Here is a 21195-nt window from a genome sequence, read left to right on the forward strand (position 1 = left end):
TCTCCCGGAACCTTTAAATGGTGTCTGGACCCCCGGGGAAACATTTGCCCAAACACCTTGAAGAGGACACAGGCAAGAAAGGTGAGTAATCATTAACTTACAAACACTTATTTGCACCACTTTTATCCCTAGATTTCACACACACATTTGCCTTAGTTTTCCTTATTGGTAAACCTTAATCACAATCTCAATCACCATTCTTCTCTCCTGACAGACAACCACCACATTCCTTGATGAGGAGCAGCTGTGCAGGATCTGAAACAAGGCCACCAACTGATTTTAAAATTCCCAATAAATAGTCAATAAATATTTAAACTTCTTGTGTGCAAATCCATGCTTAAAGTGCAATGCTACATAAAGTGCTTGATAAGGTGCTTTTAATAAAGTGAAAGGTGTGCTCTAGAGTGCTATACAGACAATACAATATAAATAAATGCAGTAAGTATGAGTGTGTGGTGTGTATCTTCTTTGGGGTAGATCGTCCTCAAAGTGGTTGGCTCGCCATCTATCACAACCAGAATATCGTCCTGGTCCTTGGACTTTTCCGTCCTCTCCAAAAAACCTGACCTATAATCCAGGTCATAAAATGTACATTCTAATCAGTCTGTTTCAGATGCATTGTTTAAGGTTAAAATACAAAATCAAAATATTGCATCACCTCATATTCATTGCATCAACATCTTAAATCTTATCAAATCTCACAGTTCTGTTGTACAACATTCAATTTTCAAGCATATCAAATATGAGAACTAAACATCTAAGTTGCTCAAATATTTCTCTATTCATGTAAACATTAATTAAACAATACTTATGGTAAGTAACCATTGACACTCAAAATACAATACACCATAACAAATTCAGAACTATGTGCAAATAAGCAACAAAATATACATATGAGTTCAGTTCAGAGGCATTAAAGCAGTGTGCTTAATTTCTCCACGCTATAGGCCTATTCGTGAGAGAGAAATGCACTAAAAATTACCCTCTAGATTACTTTAAACTCACAGTGAACTGACAAAATTTAGCTTTAGAGCAGCTAAGAACATGTTGCTCACCGTTGCTCTGTTTCACAAAAGCCCAACACACACTGGCGTTGGAATTGCAGCAGCTCTCCGGATGAAAGGTGAGTGGTTAGCCTGTGAGACACCGAGCTAGCATTAGCATGATCGCGACGGTAAGTCTCTACAAGTTTTTTCCATCAGAATAACACTCGTCTTACCGACGTTGCCTCTCTCCTTCATCCAGCCACTCGACTCCGGACTTCCAGCAGGTAAGTACGCTGGCTTTCCTTCCTCTCAATCCTGAGTTTTCCTCTCTTTTGTCCGTGGATTTCTCGGTTTGAGTAGTAGATGCCTCCACTCCTCTTGCTGAGATGAGAAAAAACCCGGGAGCACCATGCACCTCCACTTCACTTCCTGGCTGACAGGGTCAATGCGGCCTGGGTAGGCTCTGATTGGTTGCTGAGCTAGGTGCCCTCACGTGGGGTGAACTGAGAGGTGCATTCAATGGTCATAGGAAATACGACGCTTGTTGATGTGGACAGTTAATGTAAAGAGAATAAGTATGATTTTTTTTCCATCTGGGCTACACCCTCCCCTCCTGAACTCATGCACGTCCCTGTGCATGGTAGACAGTTAAATGATGATTATTTGACGGGTCAAGGAAGAGGGCGAAACAGGCTCTTCGCCATCACTGATGACATCGGCCCAAGCTGAAGACAGTCCTTGCAAGAATGATTTTGCTGCAGTGATCAGAGGATTGCCTAGCTCCGTATAGTCAAGCCGTCGTGGCGGACGACGGTTTCTCTCAGATCTCCTTACAGAATCATTTGTATCCATGTTTTCCCCTGTATCCACTGGGGCTATCTCCTCCATTCTCTCCTCAGGATCCGCACCTCTGGTGCCAGCCTCCTGAAATGGAAGTTGCCTTTCTTGGACGTCTGGGTCATCAACAGGTGAGTCATTTTCAGTTAAGGTTATTTCATCCACTTGTTCGGTCGGTGTGACTCCATTGGTAGATAAGTACTCAGTATCATCTGTAGTACTGTTAGGCATATCAGGTATGTTGCCAAAATCAGATTGGCTGTCAAAAACAGGTGGGTTGTCAATATCAGGAACATTTACAGGACTCTCACTCACTGTGTGGACAGGGGAACTCAACCAAACAGGAATGAGCAAATCATCTTCTTCGTCTGAGGAGTTCTCTTCCTCTAGCGCTGGATTTGCACGGGTTCTTGGCCTGCGTGACACTGGCTTCTGTACATGCTCACTGCTTTCCTCCACAGGTAGGTAGCCACATGGTAGCAACAGATCCCGGTGTAGTGTTCTTAGGGGACCATCTTTGTTTTCAGGCTTAACTGTATATACTGGGAGGTTGCCTGCCCTTCTCACCACTACATACACAGTGTGTTCCCACTTGTCTGAAATCTTATGTTTGCCCCGGATACGGACATTCCTGACCAATACCCGATCTCCAGCTTCCAAGTCTGATGCAGTTACATGTCTGTCAAACCTCATTTTGTTCTTGTGAGCCATCTTTGCAGCCTTGTCCATAGCTAACTTGTAGCTTTCTTTGAGACGTGACTTGAGTTTTTGCACATATTCAGAGTGAGATGAGTGTTGTTCCTCTTGCACTGGCAGGTTGAATGCAAGGTCAACTGGCAACCGAGGTTGGCGTCCGAACATCAGTTCGTACGGGGTGAAACCAGTCACTTCATTCCTGGTGCAGTTATAAGCGTGGACCAGGGGTCTTACATGGTCACGCCAACAGGACTTATCTTGATCACGGAGAGTTCCCAGCATATCAAGCAAGGTACGATTAAATCGTTCCACAGGATTGCCCCTAGGATGGTATGGGGTTGTCCTCACCTTGTGGATACCAGCCACCTGACAGAGCTCCTTGATTGTGCGGGACTCGAAATCTGGACCCTGGTCACTATGCAATTTTTCTGGGATGCCATAGTGTACCATAAAGTTCTCCCACAGACACCTTGCCACTGTGCGGGCCTTTTGATTAGGTGTTGGGATAGCAACTGCAAATTTAGTGAAGTGGTCCGTGATCACCAATATATCTTTGGTTCCACTCCTGTCAGCTTCCAGGGACAAGAAGTCCATGCACAAGAGTTCAAGAGGTCGTGTCGTATTAATGTTGACCAAGGGGGCCGCTCTTTCAGGCCGTGCCTTCCTCCGCACGCACCTGCCACATGTCTTCACTTTCCTTTCCACGTCCAAAGCCATCCTTGGCCAATAAAATCTTGACCTTACAAGGTCCAGTGTACGGTCGACTCCCATGTGACCCATATGGTCATGCAGGCTGGTGAGAACTGTGTTGCGAAGCTCAGCTGGAAGTACAAGCTGGTAGGTTTTCTGGGACCCCTCTTGGCGTCGCCGGTACAAGACATTGTTGCGGAGCTCAAGACGGTTAAGCTCTCGGAGGAGCAGTGGAAGCTCAGGGAACTGTGTGCGCACGGTTGGAGGTGGTGTGTCCCCATATTCGATCTGAGAAATAACATGCTTTATACACTGATCGGCTCTTTGCTCGTCTGCCAGCTCTGCCTCAGTTAGATGGGGAATGGTTGGCAGACCTCCAAACTGTTCCTCTTGCCCATAGCTATCAGGTACAGCACTAGGAGACACAGCAAGCACCTCCACCAAGGCAACACAATCTGCATCTGCCTCTCTTTCATTGTCAGGACTGACGCTGTAGGTGAACTGCCTCTCACAGATTGCTTTCACCACAGACTGATTTACAGCATTGATGTTGTCTGGATCACAAAGGTGATATTGAGTGAACTGTTGTATGCGTTCAATCTCTTTTTGTGATTTCAGGTCGTCCGCTAGCCCTCCGTGTGGTCTGCGTGATAATCCATCCGCATCTCCATTCTGCTTCCCTGGACGATAGAGGAGTTTGAAAGAGAATGTGGACAGTGCTGCTAGCCACCTATAGCTAGTTGCGTCAAGTTTTGCTGAAGTCAGAATGTATCAGAATCAGAATCAGAATCAGAATGGGTTTATTGCCAGATGTTGAGGTTTACAACATTAGGAAATTGCTGCGGTGCTTCAGTGCAGACAATAAGAATTAAAGTGCTATGTAGAAAGAAAGATATGTGCATGAGCTATACATGAGATATATACATGAGAGTCAGCGGATTACTATCCGTTACAACAGTGAAGTGGTTGCCGTAGAGATAGTCGCTGAACTTTTCTGTAACTGACCACTTGAGCGCCAGAAACTCCAACTTGTGCGCTGGATAGCGATTTTCGCTCCGTGACAGCCCTCTACTTGCATAGCCTATGACTCTAAGTTGTCCCTCTTGCTCCTGATACAATACAGCACCAAGCCCGGTGGTACTGGCGTCGGTGTGCAGTATATAGGGTTTCTGGGGGTCAGCGAAGGCAAGTACAGGGGCAGTGGTGAGACTTTGGATGACTGACTCGAAGGCTTCCTGGCAAGCTGGCGTCCAGCGACCTCCGAAAGGGTCTTTTGGGTCATGGTACTGATGTGCACTTTGTCTTGCGTTTACTTTTGATTTCTTGTGGCTAGGTGGGTATGGAGTTAAATCAGGGCCATAATGTTTGTGTAGTTAAAAGAAAAATTTGAAATCGAAAATATGTAAACTGAAAGCAAAAGTCACATTTTTAGAGTGAACTTTGAAAAAGAAAGAGTTGGATTTAAAATAAAATCAAACGTTTTGAATATTTGTATTATTTCTATGAGTAAACTTTATTTAAAAATTTTCAGTAATCTTCTTTTCATTATTATTATTTTTAAAAAATCTATTCAGTCTCAGATTACATTTTTTCAGATTCAGATCTTTTAAATTAATGTACAAAAAAAAATTCTTCAGGTTCGGATTTTTCTCTCAGCTTCAATTTTTTTTTTTCACTTTCAGATCTCTATTTTTCAGTTACAGACTTTTGGCCCTGTTTTGGCCTGGTGGGCGTGGCTACACAGAGAGGGGCGGGGAATCATGAGTGACAGCAGACCGCTGCAGGGTCAAGATGGTCCATTCTTCATGTTGCCTTCAGGAAACCTGGGAATGAACATAATTTATCAAACACCTCCTGCACTGTATTATTTGATAATGTTTAGAAAACATGTCATGCGTAACTGCTAAAACTCAGTTACTGAAGCTCTTTCAAGCAGTAATGTGTACAAATTACGCCGTAACTGATCAATTATGAGACGTTTTCCCAGCCACTACGTGAGAAGTGGTCATTTCCCATGCTCTCAAAGAAGCGCGCATTGTATCGAGTGGGGGCTGCTGTTAACTTGTCCCTCAGTGAACGATGGCGTCGTCTTCCAACAACACTGCTGGCGCGAACAATCAGGTGAGTGTTTAAGTTTGGAACAATTACACTGCAGTCTGTGAATACTACGAATTTAAGAAGTGGCTATTGTTACGGTTAATTTTTCGGCTATTCTGTTTTTTTATTTTATAACGTTTTTTGCTGAAATGCTAGCTCAACTGAAACGCCTCGCTATCATTTTCTGCTGAAACTTACTTCGAAAGGTAAAGTAATATTAACAATTTGATCCTTCCCCAAAAATATGGAAAAATTTTTAAAAGACTCCATAACTAATCGGGCTTGGGATGCAGTCTTCATCACCTGGGCAACGGCAATGTTGCAAGACTCTCATCCATCCATTATCTGGTTCCGGTTTCTCTGATGTACTGTTTGTTTCTATGGTTTATTTACATTTCTTACACAATTAACATGGCTCCCACATACCAGAATTCAAAGCGTAATGCCAAGCCCTATATACTTACATTTATTGTTAATACAATTAATTTTTTTGATGATATGTCAACATGTTATTTGCAATTATTACTTTAGAGCATGTGAAAACAGCACTGGTGATTCACTGGTCATCACATAGAAAATGAAAGGCCATTAAAAACAAGAATTAATTAAGTGGAAGCAAACATTCTTGAGTGTCTCCCAGATTTTTGTTTGTGCTAGCATTATACACTATCATGCTGATGCATACTTATTTATGTTTAACTAGGGATGCACCGATACCACTTTTTTGGAAAACGAGTACGGGTACGAGTACTTGCATTTCAGTACACGCTGATGCCGATACCGAGTACTTAATAAAAACATGATTTAAATGTACAAGTTACAGTCACATAGTCATATGATTTTACATTAAAACAAGGGACTATTATGGAATTTAGAAATTTTATTTAAAATGAAAACTAAAGCATGTTGTATGTAACATATTATAGAATAACTAATTATTTAGAGAAAAACGTGATTAACCTCTCACACGACGCTCAAACATAGACATTTCTCAAACCATGGTATCGGGGGAGTTTTAACGAGTACTTTAGAAAATCTGGTTTCGAGGCCGATACCGGTATCGGTGCATCCCTATGTTTAACATATTTGATCATTTCTGTTATGTTTTACCTATTAATTTTTTTTATATATGTGTTTTTTAGAATGTGAACTACAATTCTAAAGTGGAAGCTGCTGCACAGAATCTTATTACTGTGCTCACTCAGAATCTTTCTCAGGGACAACACCAGGCAGCACAGGGAGTAAGGCAGGAACAGGGACCTCCCTCTGTAGATCAAGAGATGGCAAGGTTTTAAATTAAATATGAAAATAAATTACCGGTATTTAAAAAGTTTTTAACCTTTTTGGTGTGTTATAACTGTGCTGTCATTTTCATGTATTTTTCTAATTCCGTTCAGATCTTTCCCTGGTTTCTTTGGAAAAAAAAGTTTTCTTGGAAAACGAAAGATGCATAATCCAAGGATCCCTGTGACACCACCTTTTAAATCATGGAAGCCTTTCAGTTTCTATGTATACTTGCTGAACTGTAATGCAGAAACAACACCTACCTCCTCTGAGGAATTTCAGCTTGCACAGGCAGGACTGGGTAAAAGACATCTCACAATGTCCAGGGACATGAACCATGAAGAGGTTAAAGCACTAAATATATAGATTTTCAGACTTATATGTCTCTGTAAAGATCATCAAGTCTGCAGGCATCACAATATTGATCTTCTTCTGCAGTTATTTGGACTTCTTCAAAGTGAATATCCTAAAATGCAGGGTCTGACTGGAGGATGGTTGCTCTACAAGGCTACAGGTAGGGGTAACAAATGTTTATTACATGACAGTCCCATAATTTGCACCTATGTGAACTACATCTGGGCTCTACTTTTTTCAGGTGGTCAGGGTAAAAGGAAACTGACACTGGTCCCTCCTGATTCTGAAGGTTACACAGGGACCCTAATACGCAGTATGACAGGAAATGGGAAAAACTTGCTGTATATAGTACCTTTACAGCAAGAATTTGACCTTACTCCGTTACCTCCTGATGCAGTTGAATTTAAAAATATGCCCAAAGCACAATGCCAAAGATGCAAAGTAAGTCTGCCATTGCATATTTTGGCTCTTCATGTGCAGGAGTGCACAGAGTCTGGGTCTTCAGCTGAGGACACAGAGGTACATACATCTTAGAACAATATATGCATTTATTTTAATGAAATTGCATTGCATTGAAATGGCAATAAAAAAATTGTCCCACTTTTTTTTTATCTTAATCATCAATGTTATATGTCTATTAATTATGATAGGCATGTCAAACCGAAGTCCAAATAGTGTCCGTGCAGCCTTCTGAAGAGCACACCGACACAGAGGAATTGGATGAAGAAGTAATATCTTAATAGAAATGAGTATAGACCATTAACATAACTACAATGGAATTCTATTCAATATTTTAACTCTCATTTCTGTTTTAGAAACTTCAGTGTCCTATCTGTAACTTGAAATTTGAACCTTATTTCCTTGAAATCCATGCAAGCACATGTGGAGAAAGGTAGTTGAAAAAGCAGGGCTTTTAAAATTACAAATAGGATATAACATCTTGAGAATTTCCCATTGACACACCAACTTTTTCTTTATTTTTATTAGAAGCAAAAATGTAATAGACATGGATGAAATTGAGGAGAACATAGTACAAGAGGACCATATGAAAAGGTAAAAAACATCACACAGACAGATGACTATTAATACTCTGAACTGAATAAAGAGTGTTTATTCTTTCATTTATGGATTTTTTTAGTGTCGACGATGTGTTGGATGCGATTTGTCAAAGAGTTGATGTGGAGAAGCAGTTCAGCATCCTTATTTCAAGAACAAACATTCTGGAGAGAGGCCTTCTGCAGTGGCAACGTCAAAAAAAAAATTCACCCACTGCCATGTTGAAGGTGTCCTTCTTTGGGGAAGCAGGAATCGACACTGGTGCCCTTCGAAAAGAATTTCTCACAGGTGAACTTAAAGAGATCAATTACTTTTCCGTTCGTATTATTTATGTTGAAGAAATGACCAATCCCTAAATTTTATACTTCTGTAATATATATATTATCTTCTAAGTGAACTCTGCTCCAGTTGTGTTGTAAATATGACTATATTTCTCCTTTACTAAACTATACATCAATCATGTTTATAATTTGGGATGGACTGATATGAAAGTTCTTGGCCGAAACCAAAAATGAGAAAACCAAGGTCGAAAACCAAAACATCGGTAACACAGGGAAAATAGTCTTTTTTTATAACCATAGCATGGCTGTGATGTGACTATGTTGTGTTATGAGCTTACTGGTTTGGTGTTGATAAAAGGTGTCAATATTATTGTCTCAAGTACACCTTTCTGTATACTATGATTTATTTTTTGAATCATCCATCCATCCATTTTCTTGGCCGCTTATCCCTTGTGGGGTCACGGGGAGTGCTGGTGCCTATCTCAAGCGGTCACAGGGCGAGAGGTGGGGTACAACCTGGATGGGTCACCAGTCCATCGCAGGGCATCTTTTTTGAATCAATATTTTCATTTTGAATGGAATTTTTACATATCTGGAACAGATGTATGATGTTCCTTCAGTACATCTGTCATGTTAAGCCTTCAAAATCAGTGAGACACATTATGATATATATATATATATATGTATATATCAGTATTGCCTCAAATGAAAAAAATACTGTGATATGAAAAAAATCTTATTTCACCCAGCTCTAAATGAATGTTTTACATCCGATAATTCATAACTTCCTTCTCTCAATAGAAATGGTCGCCGGAATCGAGACTCGTTTCTTTGAAGGACCACCACACCAAAAAAGTCCACGCTATTCCCTTACTGACTTTGACAGTGGACTCTTCAGGCATGTTTGTTTTAAAGAAAGTGAAAACTGTCATGTTTTACACTATAAGCAATACACTCATGCTGTTTGTATAAGTAGGACTGTTGGTGAGATTCTGGCCGTCAGTTTGGCACAAGGAGGTCCTGCACCTACATTTTTCAGCCAGTGGGCTTACAGTTACCTCTGCAATGGGCAGATCAACCCAACACAGCTGGATAAAAATACAGTGGCAGATTCACAGTTGCGGTTACTGATTGACCAGGTGCTGTATAACTAGTAAAAATATTGCCTTATTACACATTGCAGCTATATAATTTCATCTGTTAAATTACTTTTAGGTGGAATCTTCAACTGAGCAGTCACTTCAGGGCCTTACTGATGAGATTTTAAACTGTGGATTCACTGGAGCCATCTCGGTTCAAAACAAGGAACCGATTGTCCGGTATGCTGTGACATGTTTTCATTTTTCCATATGAATGTAAGAAAAATAGCATCTGAAGATGTTGTTTAATCTCTTTTTTGTACCCACAGAGCCATTACACTCCATGCTGTGCTTAGATTGCAGCCAATGTTGGAACAACTCAAGGAGGGTTTGCAGCTGTATGGCCTCCACCTGCTGATTAAGCAATACCCAGAAATCTGCCAGCCTCTCTTCGTCCTTGGGGGAGATGTGAAAGTGAGTACAAACTTATTTTCAGTTTTACATGTATGTATGACATACATTTACACATTTTGTTACCTTACAGACACAAATATGAATCTATTTTATTTGAACTCTAAATGAAACACCTACACAAAGCGGTGTACATTAGAGAAGTGGAACAAAAATCATACATGATGCTAAATATTTATTACAAATAAATAACTGAAAAGTGTGGTGTGTGTAATTATTCAGCCCCCTTTGGTCTCAGTGTAGTGAGTTGCACATAGACATTTCCTCATGATTGCTAAACATACAGTAAAGCCAGGGCAACAATAGAAAAACAAAACATTTCCATGTGTTAGAACGGCCCAGTCAATGTCCAGATCTAAATCCAATCCAGAATCTGTGGCAAGATCTGAAAACTGCTGTTCACAAACGCTGTCTATCTAATCTGACTGAGCTGGAGCAGTTTGGCAAAGAAGAATGGGCAAGAATGTCAGTCTGTAGATGTGCAAAGCAGGTAGAAAAATACCCTAAAAGACTGGGAGCTGTAATTGCAGCAAAAGGTGTTCCTAAAAAGTATTGACTGAGGGGGCTGAATAATTACACACACCACACTTTTCAGTTATTTATTGTTAAAAAAAAAAGGTTTGGAATCATGGATGAATTTTGTTACAATTCTCTATTGTTTACCACTTTTTATTGGTCTTTTATGTTGAATTCCAATAAAATATATTCATGTTTGTGGCTATAATGTGACAAACTGTGGAAAAGTTCTAGGGCCCGAATACTGCAGCCCTGAAGTAATCAAGCCGCTGGGTTGCTTTGCTTTCTAATATCATCATAGGTTACTGCCGAGTTTGTCATGGCGTCCATTCACCCTCAGCTGAGTGAGAAGGGAACCTCCAAGCATCAGGTTGAGCTGGACCTGGTTAACTTCATTCAGGACTTGCTTTATGAGTCAGAAGGTAAATGGTTATTTTTGTCTAGTTTATAGTTGTCACATTCCAAAATTATATTCTAAGGTTTTTGTGACAAAAGTTAGACTTGTATCGAATTCAAATATTTAGATATTTTTTTTGTCCAAAAGGCCAGGGTTCTTCAAAACGTCTTAAAATTCACTCTTATCCTAACAGAAGGTCAAGAACATGTAGCTGACGAAGATGGCCCAAGATCTATCACACCTGCCAGGTTTCTGCAATGGATCACCGGTCAAGGCCATGTTCCTCTCCTGCCCTCAGAAAAGAAGGACTTTGCTGTGGTGGTAAAATTTAATCACAATTGTGAAGCTGACTTTGGAAATCACAGCATCTGCTATCCTGTTGTGTCATCCTGTGCTAAGACCATTGTCCTGCCTGTGAAACATATGAAGTCCTTTAGTCAATTCAGACTGGTTCTGCTGGAGGCTTTTCATCTTGGCCAGGAATTTAACAATGTGTAAAGCATAGCATTGTCTATCAATAGTTTTGAGGTGTAACTCAAAATGCTGCTCCTTCCATTTAATGTTCAGGAAGCACATTTCAAATTTGGAGATTGACAGCCAGAGTTCTTTAATGAGTGGCATGAAGCACACAAAAACATACAGGTTTACTGTTGAAAATATGTGACAGAGACAAAAAAAAATAGTTTGTAATTTGATGTTTGAGTGTTCACATAAAAATTTCCTGGCAGGTTCATTTTACATGTATATCACATCAAATAAAAGTCTGAGCTATTCATGAACCTTCTCTGGGTTGAAAATTCAAAATAAAGATGTTGCCGCCTAGGAACGGTGAGTTAGTACAAAGTTAAGTACATCCAAATAAATGTCTCGGCCATGTGACTGAGAGGGCCTTGTTACATTGACAGTGTCTCTTAGTCTTGCCATGTCCTCCTCAGATAGAGGACATTCAACAGATGGAAGAATTACTCCAGGATTGCTCCCATCCAGCTCACCAATAGAGTTGACATCCAAGTACGCATCCTCGATTTCCTGTGACGATTTAAAAAAAAAAAAAAAAAATTTCAAATGACTATTCAAAAACAGTGTTGGGAAAATTAAGACAAACAGTCAGCTCCAAAAATATTGCAACATGGGAATTCTACTTTTGGCTCTATATGCCACGCAATGGATTTGAAATGAAACTAACACGATTGGCTATAACTGCAGAGGTATTTGAACTGCTTTCATATGTGCCTTCCACTTAAGGGACCAAAAGTAATGGAACAATTGGCTTCTCTGATGTTCCATGGCCAGGGATGTGATATTCTTGTATTTAGTGAAGCAACTCCTGACAAAAACAGCAGGATAAATTTTGAAGTGTTTTGGGCAATATATCTGCTCATATTCAGCCAAATGCTTCGAAACTCATGAGGCAGCACTTGATGGTCCAGATGGACAATCACTTAAAGCATTCTGCAGAAAAAAAAAATAGTTAAAAGAAGTGGAATGTTATGCAGTGGCCACGTCAATCACTTGACCTGAATCTGACGGAGCAGTGTTTCATTGCTGAAGACAAAATTGAAGGGCAAATGCCTCAATAATAGCTGGAAGTGAAGACAGTTGCAGTAGAGGCCTGACAGAGCATCACCAGGTATGAAGCCCAACATCTGCTGAAGTCTCTGCGATCCAGTTTCAGTTATGATTAATGTTCTGTGTCATTACTTTTGGTAACATGCAGACTGCTGTAACTCCTACAACTTAACTGATTTGGATGCAAATACCCTCAAGTTAAAGCTGATAGTCTGCAGTGACAGCACACCGTGTTTTTTTCAACATCTCCAAGTGCACTTTTTGAAACTTGATTAAAGAGGGATTGTATAATTTAGATTGGTTTTAGTACCTCCACTGTGTCTGGAGTATCAACTGGATTCTGGTGGAGTCCCAGTGTCCACAGTTGTTGTGGGGACAGATTCCTCTCTGTCCTTAGAGGGTGGTTATCCCAACCCTGTCTAAAGACATCCAGATCCCTCTGCAGACGTGGAAGAAATGTATGTTGGGCACAAAACATGTGGACACCATCAGTTGGATCCAGAAGGCCTTCATCCTCGAGGTTGTGAAGGGTTTCATAGTGCACGCTTGAAACAGCCATCCACACATCTCGCCACAAGCGCTCTATTCTGTTCAACATCAAAATATGGCAACGTTTTCAGAATTTTACCCAGAAATTCACTGAATTGAAAAATATATAAGAACATTTTTCTGATTTCCATGGGACATTTATACAAATACTACACATACCTTTGGTTGTGAACGCTCTTGCCTGACAGAAAGCTTCCTCTTCCACAGCCCCGGATGGTGAACATGCATCTTGCTATTCCAACATTTTCCACCCCTTGATCCCCTCGAACTCTGAAACAAAATTAAACATCGACAGTACAATTTGTTTTAAATCTAAAAAAAACATGTCACTCTTAAAATTTATTGCAGCCTTTGTGTTTTTAATACAATTTTACTTTAGACTGGTTATTAGAAGTTTATTGTTTTGGTCATTCAACAGTGTGCAGCTCTGTATAAGCACACCTTTCAAGAATTCTAAATGTTTGAACCATTTAAACAAGTGTATGGGGATTTATAAACAACTGATCATATAGGCTACAGTTTACATATTGCATGTCAAAATAATTACACTGCTAATCAAGGGGGGGGGGGAATCATATTTACACATTTGCACAATCATTGTGAAAATTAATTTTGTGTAGATTTTACCTCAATGGAAAGCCATACTTTTGTACAGCCTCCAAGAAGAAAGCAAGTGCAGTTGATGCTCTGTTGTTGGCAGCAGCACCCAGGTACATGATCTAGAGATGTAAATATCATTAAGTGGAAACTTGGTCAAGTCAAGTTACTATAATTAAAGATAGAAACATGTTTATCAGGTATTGTAGCTTGGTACATTTATTTTATAAGTACAAGAAAAAAAGCAGGCTACATAATTCCCTAGCTGCCATGAGATGTAGCAGTACTTGTAATCAACTATTCACCCAAATGCAAAGGGTAAAAAAAAGAAATCCTTTTAGCAACTTGAAGTATTACTTTACCAAGCATTTATAGTCACCAAATACTGACAAACATAAACAGATTAGGAACATTTTGTTCTACAGAAGGATCTCTATATTACAGTATATGGTAAGTTTTATGGTAGACCAAAACACAAGTATTTCACTTTTCAATTAACAACTCCTTCAGCTCAATTTTGAAAGTGAAAAATCACCTTTCTTGAGTACCCATCTATCCCTCCGAATATCACCAGGCCAAATCTGTAAAAAGAACAACAAAAAACAACAACTAGGGCATTAACAGGTATAAAACATAATTCAGTATTTAGCAGTATTGTCAGACTTCATCCTACCTTATTAGTTTATGGTTTGTGTCTATATGCATCAAGTAAAGAGGACCTTGCACTGAATATGTCCTTCGGACCACAAATCCCAGCCTTGTCATTCTTGAGAAAATACCAGCAGAGTCCACACGGTGCATCGACGAGTACACTCTCTTCCACTGTACATGGTGGCCCATGGCTTGAAGCATCCCTTTCATCATCCTGTATCCAACATGAGGTGTTCTTGTCTTTATAGATCTTACTAAATTGTCCAGCTCTTCATCACTTGTTGTACTGTAGCACTGCTTTATGGAAATGCCATATTCATGCAAACGACGTTTCACTGTCCTCACAGATATTCCAAGAAGTTTTGCAATTTGGGTGATTGATAAGAACATTTCTGTCAGTGTCTGGAGCTGTACAGGCGATACATTGTACTTTGGACGTCCCAGCTGTCCTTCTGACACTGACATCTGCGAGGGTGTTTGTTCATTGACGTCCTCCATATTGAGCACAGTTGACAGCTCTATCAGAGCATTTATAATAGTTTGAGGGATCTCAACCTGATCGGACAAAGATCTTAAAAGGACCATCTCATGGTCGATAACAAACTGCAAATAGTCCACATCGAGGGGTTGTCTGTGCATGACCCGGGAAACTTTATGCAGTAGTCGCTGAAGCATCTCTCTCTTTAGCTGCTCCTAAATTAAATACAAAGAATTTTACGTTACTTAAGTAACTTTGTTGTTCTCCAAGCATACAGATCAACTAGGACGTAAGTTTCAGCAGAAAATGATAGCGAGGCGTTTCAGTTGAGCTAGCATTTCAGCAAAAAACGTTATAAAATAAAAAAACAGAATAGCCGAAAAATTAACCGTAACAATAGCCACTTCTTAAATTCGTAGTATTCACAGACTGCAGTGTAATTGTTCCAAACTTAAACACTCACCTGATTGTTCGCGCCAGCAGTGTTGTTGGAAGACGACGCCATCGTTCACTGAGGGACAAGTTAACAGCAGCCCCCACTCGATACAATGCGCGCTTCTTTGAGAGCATGGGAAATGACCACTTCTCACGTAGTGGCTGGGAAAACGTCTCATAATTGATCAGTTACGGCGTAATTTGTACACATTACTGCTTGAAAGAGCTTCAGTAACTGAGTTTTAGCAGTTACGCATGACATGTTTTCTAAACATTATCAAATAATACAGTGCAGGAGGTGTTTGATAAATTATGTTCATTCCCAGGTTTCCTGAAGGCAACATGAAGAATGGACCATCTTGACCCTGCAGCGGTCTGCTGTCACTCATGATTCCCCGCCCCTCTCTGTGTAGCCACGCCCACCAGGCCAAAACAGGGCCAAAAGTCTGTAACTGAAAAATAGAGATCTGAAAGTGAAAAAAAAAAATTGAAGCTGAGAGAAAAATCCGAACCTGAAGAATTTTTTTTTGTACATTAATTTAAAAGATCTGAATCTGAAAAAATGTAATCTGAGACTGAATAGATTTTTTAAAAATAATAATAATGAAAAGAAGATTACTGAAAATTTTTAAATAAAGTTTACTCATAGAAATAATACAAATATTCAAAACGTTTGATTTTATTTTAAATCCAACTCTTTCTTTTTCAAAGTTCACTCTAAAAATGTGACTTTTGCTTTCAGTTTACATATTTTCGATTTCAAATTTTTCTTTTAACTACACAAACATTATGGCCCTGATTTAACTCCATAGGTGGGTACCCTGAAGTTAAGTTGTGGAGAGGTTTCACAATGCTGGAATACCCCTTAACGAACCTTCTATAATACCCAGCAAAACCAAGGAACGACTTTAACTCTCGCAGGGTCTGTGGGACAGGCCATGTTTTAAGGGCCGAAATCTTCTCAGGGTCAGTCCGAACTCCATTTCTGGAGACCACATGTCCCAGATAACGGACTGAAGTCTGGAAGAAGACACATTTCTCTGGTGACAGCTTTAACCCAAACTCTTTTAGACGAGTGAGCACTTTCATGAGTCTTTCTTCGTGTTCCTCAAGGGTTCGGGAGAATACTATCACGTCATCAAGAAAGACCAATGCATCCTTCAAATGCATATCCCCCATGCACCGCTCCATTAACCGCTGGAACGTGCTGGGGGCGTTCGTTACACCCTGAGGCATTCTGTTGAACTCCCAGAAGCCGAGAGGGCACACAAAGGCCGTCTTCGGTTTGTCTGCTTCTTCGACCTCGATCTGGTAGTACCCTGATTTTAGATCAAGAACAGAGAACCACTGTGAACCATTGAGGGCTGAGAATGTGTCCTCTAGCTTCGGAAGGCTGTACGCATCTTTTATAGTCTGAAGGTTTAGACGCCTATAATCGATGCACAACCGGACTTGGCCGTTCTTTTTCCGGACTACCACTATGGGTGACGCAAATGGGGACTCTGACTCTCTAATAACTCCTGCATCAAGGAGTTCCTGAATGTGCTTCCGGACAGCCTCAATGTCCCGTGGGTGGATTGGCCAGGCACGTAGTTTGAAAGGCGTGCCATCCGAAAGTTTTATATGATGTCGCACCTGCTCCGTCCGGCCAAAATCCAGGTCGTGCTGTGCAAACACCTCAGGCATGCTGCTGAGCTGCTGAGTGATGCGCTGTTTCCATTCCAATGGAACTGGGGAGTCACCAAAATTGAAGGTTATGGTGGGCTCTTGGAAAGACGGAGTGTCTGGAGTTCTCTGGGATAGTTCTGACTGTTTGGTCTTGTTGTGTTCCTTTAATAGGATGGTCTGATAAGCACTAACCTCTGCAATAGTACACTTGGCAGGGATGACAATGTCGTGGTCAGACTCGTTGCTTATAACAACTGGCAACTTGTGGGGCCGCCGCTGGGGAAAGTCCACCAGACCGGCTTTAAGTAGCAGGCCACCGGGCAAGGGGGACGATGATGGGTACTCAATTACAACTGATTTTTCATCCTGAAGGCCCTCGCCAAGGGCGACTCCCTCCACAACTACAGTTGAACCAGCTGGAATGACTTGAGGCATCTTGCCAAGTAGCTTCACTACCCCCTGATGGGTGTCACTTGTCTGCTTCCGTCTCAACTCAATGATTTTGAAGACTACTTTGTAGCCATGTGGGAGGGGTTGACGATTGGCTAAGTCAGTCTCTGAGTAGATGTCGAACAGTACATCTAGGGTGTTTGTGCCTATGAGCATGAGGGATTGTGAAGTGTCAGGGACGATTAAAGCAAGTGTGTTTACATCTACTGGAACACCTATAAAGTCCTTTGGAAAAGTTATGGTCATTTCTATATAGCCAAAGTAAGGCACTAGCTGGCCATTAGCACCTTCCACTTCTAAGAGGTCATGTAGTGGCTTGATCTTTTGCTCTGAAAGGTGCTGCTGGTAAAATGACTCAGGAACAGTGGTAACTTGGGAGCCTGAGTCAAGAAGACAGTTGACTTCTTCACCTCTCACAGTCACTTGAGCTGTACTTCTGGTACCAATCAACTGTTTAGGGAGTTGGAAAGATTGGTTCTGCTCTGAATGGTTTAAGCCAGAACATGTTTGTGCTTTGACAGTCTTTGCTGGGGTACTTACTTTGTTAACCTCAGCTGTGATTTTGTCACCATTGTTTACGTCTGAGGGACGTTGTTGACTCTCCTCAGCTCCTGTTTGTCCCACAACAGGAACTGTTAGATGTTTAAAGGTGAATCTGTACAATCTCGCGCTTCCCACTGGCGTTGTTTCTCCTCCAACTGCTTCTTTTTTTCTGCTACTAGGTTGGGGTTAGCGGGGTCAACACAGCATGGAGCGATATGTCCATCTTCACCGCAGTTGAAACAATACCAGGGCTTGGGTCTGCCCCTTTGCCTCTTTGAAGTCTGTCTTTGCATACGTCCATCTACACAATGTGGCTTTGACATCTTACTCTGCGGCTTCCCTGCAGGGTCCTTGCTGTTTGCAAACTTTGTTTTTTTCTGTGACATGAATGTAGTTAGTTGACTTTGCAGACTCGCCACCTGCTTTCGCAGATCCTCAATAGCAGCAATGCTACTCCCATGTTTCTCCTCTGGTTCACAAACATGTGCACCCTGGAACTGTAACTGAGTTCTCTGCTTTGTGGTGCCAATGTGTTTTCTCATACGGTTAGTTTTTGCTTGCTGTCGATCTTCCTCAGAGCGAATCATTAACAACAGGTCTGAGAATTGGGGTGGGCTGCTCTTCTTTTGCTCAAGTTGCAGGGCGCTGAGTAGGTCGTTGTCCCAACATCCCCTGCAGAACTGTTTAAGTAGATGTTTGTCCACTTCTTCACATGCGACTCCCCCCCTCTTCGTGGCTCTGTTTAATGCTAGCTGTAGCCGGTGAAGGTAAGTGGATGACTTCTCACCTGGATCTTGAAGGGTGTTCAGGAATTGAGCGAAAAGTTCCTCACCATCTTCTACAGTGCCAAAGGCTGAATCTAGAAGCTGCAAATAAGTCACAGGTGGTGACTCAGGCCGTAAACTCTTAACTATATCAGCTGCTGGTGGGAGCAGGCTCTCATGGATCTTTCTGGATATTTGCAGGGGGGACATGCTGGGATCATTTTGGAGCAGTTCAATTTGTGTGCGCCATGTGTCATAATCAGTTTCATTGTTAGGTCTGGGAACCTTACCGGAGAAGGAACGGAGTCTCACCTGGGACTGGATGTGTGGGACAACATCTTGCCTTTGTACGATATGCTCTACCACAACCTTCTGAATGTCAGGTGGGTTCAAGTCACTTACTGAGAGGGACGCTGCTCTCCTTCCATTAGTGAGGGGAACATCATCAGTGGCACCAGTATCACTTGGTGTAACATCTGAATGTGAGGTGTGACACTGTCGCTCTTTAGAAGTGGGCGGAGATACAACAGTGGTCTCGACATACGTGGGAGAAGGTTCTTCAGTGGTAGGTCGCATGGCTTCAACATCCTCCCCAATCTGACACATCATCTCCTTCAGCACCTCACCGTAGTCTTTGCCACTCAGCTTGGCTAGTTCCTTGAGTTCCGCCAAGTAGGTTTTTGTGACATTACTCCCAACCGTGGTAGTGTACATGCTACTGAGTGTTTTAATTTCATAGACAACGCTGGGATCAGCTTGTGCTGTGTATGTGTATGGTAAACGAGGTTCTAAACCTTCTAAGGCTGAACTGCTAGAGTATTCTACGATCAGGTTTTGGTAGAAGTTGGACAGTGAATCATCAACAAAAAGGACTCTTGTGATTTTACCATACTGTTTCAGAAAGTCAATGACCTGTTCATCTTTCTCAGATACCTGTGTTATCCCAGCGACAACAACCGCATTAGGTATTTTGACACCAGACTTTTGTATGAAATCCATGCTGGTCATTGCCTCAATATTGATGCTCAAATCAATTGGCTCCTGGCTGGCTCGCCACTTCTGTAACCAACTTTAAGGTATAAAGGTGAATTACAGCGCAATAATTACTTGGGCTCGTAATAAGACCCTGGCCAGAATCAGAAGACACCAAATTCGTATGGAGCCAAAGTATTGAGCAGCAATAATGACCTGGACACAATGTTAACTTTTGAGTAGCCATTCTTGTATTGTTACAAAGTATAACAGGTATTTGTCCAATTTGTACAGATAAAGTATAAAATAAAATAAATAGTGTGCACACTCAACAAAATAAAAGTACTCGTTGGGGCCCTTTAAGAATTTAGAGTTAAGCTGGCGATAGCCAACTTCAAAGGTCCTTGTGAATGTAACTGGAATGTATGAGTGTGTGGTGTGTATCTTCTTTGGGGTAGATCGTCCTCAAAGTGGTTGGCTCGCCATCTATCACAACCAGAATATCGTCCTGGTCCTTGGACTTTTCCGTCCTCTCCAAAAAACCTGACCTATAATCCAGGTCATAAAATGTACATTCTAATCAGTCTGTTTCAGATGCATTGTTTAAGGTTAAAATACAAAATCAAAATATTGCATCACCTCATATTCATTGCATCAACATCTTAAATCTTATCAAATCTCACAGTTCTGTTGTACAACATTCAATTTTCAAGCATATCAAATATGAGAACTAAACATCTAAGTTGCTCAAATATTTCTCTATTCATGTAAACATTAATTAAACAATACTTATGGTAAGTAACCATTGACACTCAAAATACAATACACCATAACAAATTCAGAACTATGTGCAAATAAGCAACAAAATATACATATGAGTTCAGTTCAGAGGCATTAAAGCAGTGTGCTTAATTTCTCCACGCTATAGGCCTATTCGTGAGAGAGAAATGCACTAAAAATTACCCTCTAGATTACTTTAAACTCACAGTGAACTGACAAAATTTAGCTTTAGAGCAGCTAAGAACATGTTGCTCACCGTTGCTCTGTTTCACAAAAGCCCAACACACACTGGCGTTGGAATTGCAGCAGCTCTCCGGATGAAAGGTGAGTGGTTAGCCTGTGAGACACCGAGCTAGCATTAGCATGATCGCGACGGTAAGTCTCTACAAGTTTTTTCCATCAGAATAACACTCGTCTTACCGACGTTGCCTCTCTCCTTCATCCAGCCACTCGACTCCGGACTTCCAGCAGGTAAGTACGCTGGCTTTCCTTCCTCTCAATCCTGAGTTTTCCTCTCTTTTGTCCGTGGATTTCTCGGTTTGAGTAGTAGATGCCTCCACTCCTCTTGCTGAGATGAGAAAAAACCCGGGAGCACCATGCACCTCCACTTCACTTCCTGGCTGACAGGGTCAATGCGGCCTGGGTAGGCTCTGATTGGTTGCTGAGCTAGGTGCCCTCACGTGGGGTGAACTGAGAGGTGCATTCAATGGTCATAGGAAATACGACACTTGTTGATGTGGACAGTTAATGTAAAGAGAATAAGTATGATTTTTTTTCCATCTGGGCTACATAACCCTCAAACTGAATGGTAATGTAACGATACAAATTTTTCACTTTTTCACAAAATGAAAACATGAGTACTTCCTGCGTGCTCCCAGCACAGGGGAAACAAATTCTGTCGGGGATACCTACTTTGGCACGACACCGGGCCGATTCCAGTCTGAACGTCTCCTGCGTTGGGCGACACTTTCTTCTTTTTAATGTGACATTAACTG

General features: G+C 41.2%; 2 protein-coding genes and 2 long non-coding RNA genes across 8 annotated transcripts; 1 reads left to right on the plus strand and 3 right to left on the minus strand.

The window, feature by feature from the left end:
* Positions 1-435: 435 nt before the first annotated feature.
* LOC309717524 lies at positions 436-1399 on the minus strand. The gene is made up of 3 exons (XR_014279717.1): positions 1220-1399; positions 1056-1136; positions 436-567 (listed from the first exon to the last, which is right to left on the minus strand). It is a non-coding gene; the product is annotated as an uncharacterized lncRNA (long non-coding RNA).
* Positions 1400-4549: 3150 nt separating this feature from the next.
* LOC309714741 (uncharacterized protein) lies at positions 4550-11251 on the plus strand. 5 transcript variants are annotated; one of them, XM_082547408.1, is made up of 15 exons: positions 4550-5330; positions 6449-6594; positions 6704-6935; positions 7029-7104; positions 7186-7463; positions 7595-7672; positions 7760-7836; positions 7932-7997; positions 8083-8288; positions 9083-9179; positions 9258-9420; positions 9497-9600; positions 9690-9834; positions 10649-10769; positions 10938-11251. In XM_082547408.1, the coding sequence occupies exons 1-15, from the start codon at positions 5289-5291 to the stop codon at positions 11240-11242; spliced, it is 2136 nt and encodes a 711-aa protein (XP_082403534.1). In that variant the 5' UTR covers positions 4550-5288; the 3' UTR covers positions 11243-11251. The 5 variants fall into 5 exon arrangements, with proteins under 5 accessions (XP_082403534.1, XP_082403533.1, XP_082403536.1 ...); XM_082547407.1 differs by having other exon boundaries at positions 9083-9420; XM_082547410.1 differs by having other exon boundaries at positions 9083-9420; positions 10649-10717; positions 10938-11048.
* A 312-nt stretch (positions 11252-11563) lies between these two features.
* Positions 11564-15832, minus strand: LOC309714764 (uncharacterized protein; the record flags this gene model as incomplete). The annotated part of the gene is made up of 7 exons (XM_082547460.1): positions 15052-15832; positions 14133-14803; positions 13995-14040; positions 13490-13581; positions 13022-13132; positions 12624-12900; positions 11564-11773 (listed from the first exon to the last, which is right to left on the minus strand). The coding sequence occupies exons 1-7, from the start codon at positions 15091-15093 to the stop codon at positions 11564-11566; spliced, it is 1449 nt and encodes a 482-aa protein (XP_082403586.1). The 5' UTR covers positions 15094-15832.
* Positions 15833-19142: 3310 nt separating this feature from the next.
* Positions 19143-20916, minus strand: LOC309714770. Its single transcript, XR_014279016.1, has 3 exons — positions 20621-20916; positions 20457-20537; positions 19143-19968 (listed from the first exon to the last, which is right to left on the minus strand). It is a non-coding gene; the product is annotated as an uncharacterized lncRNA (long non-coding RNA).
* Positions 20917-21195: the final 279 nt, after the last annotated feature.

This window comes from Aulonocara stuartgranti, assembly GCF_965226115.1.
Source record: "Aulonocara stuartgranti genome assembly, chromosome: 2".
Classification (NCBI taxonomy): Eukaryota; Metazoa; Chordata; class Actinopteri; order Cichliformes; family Cichlidae; genus Aulonocara; species Aulonocara stuartgranti.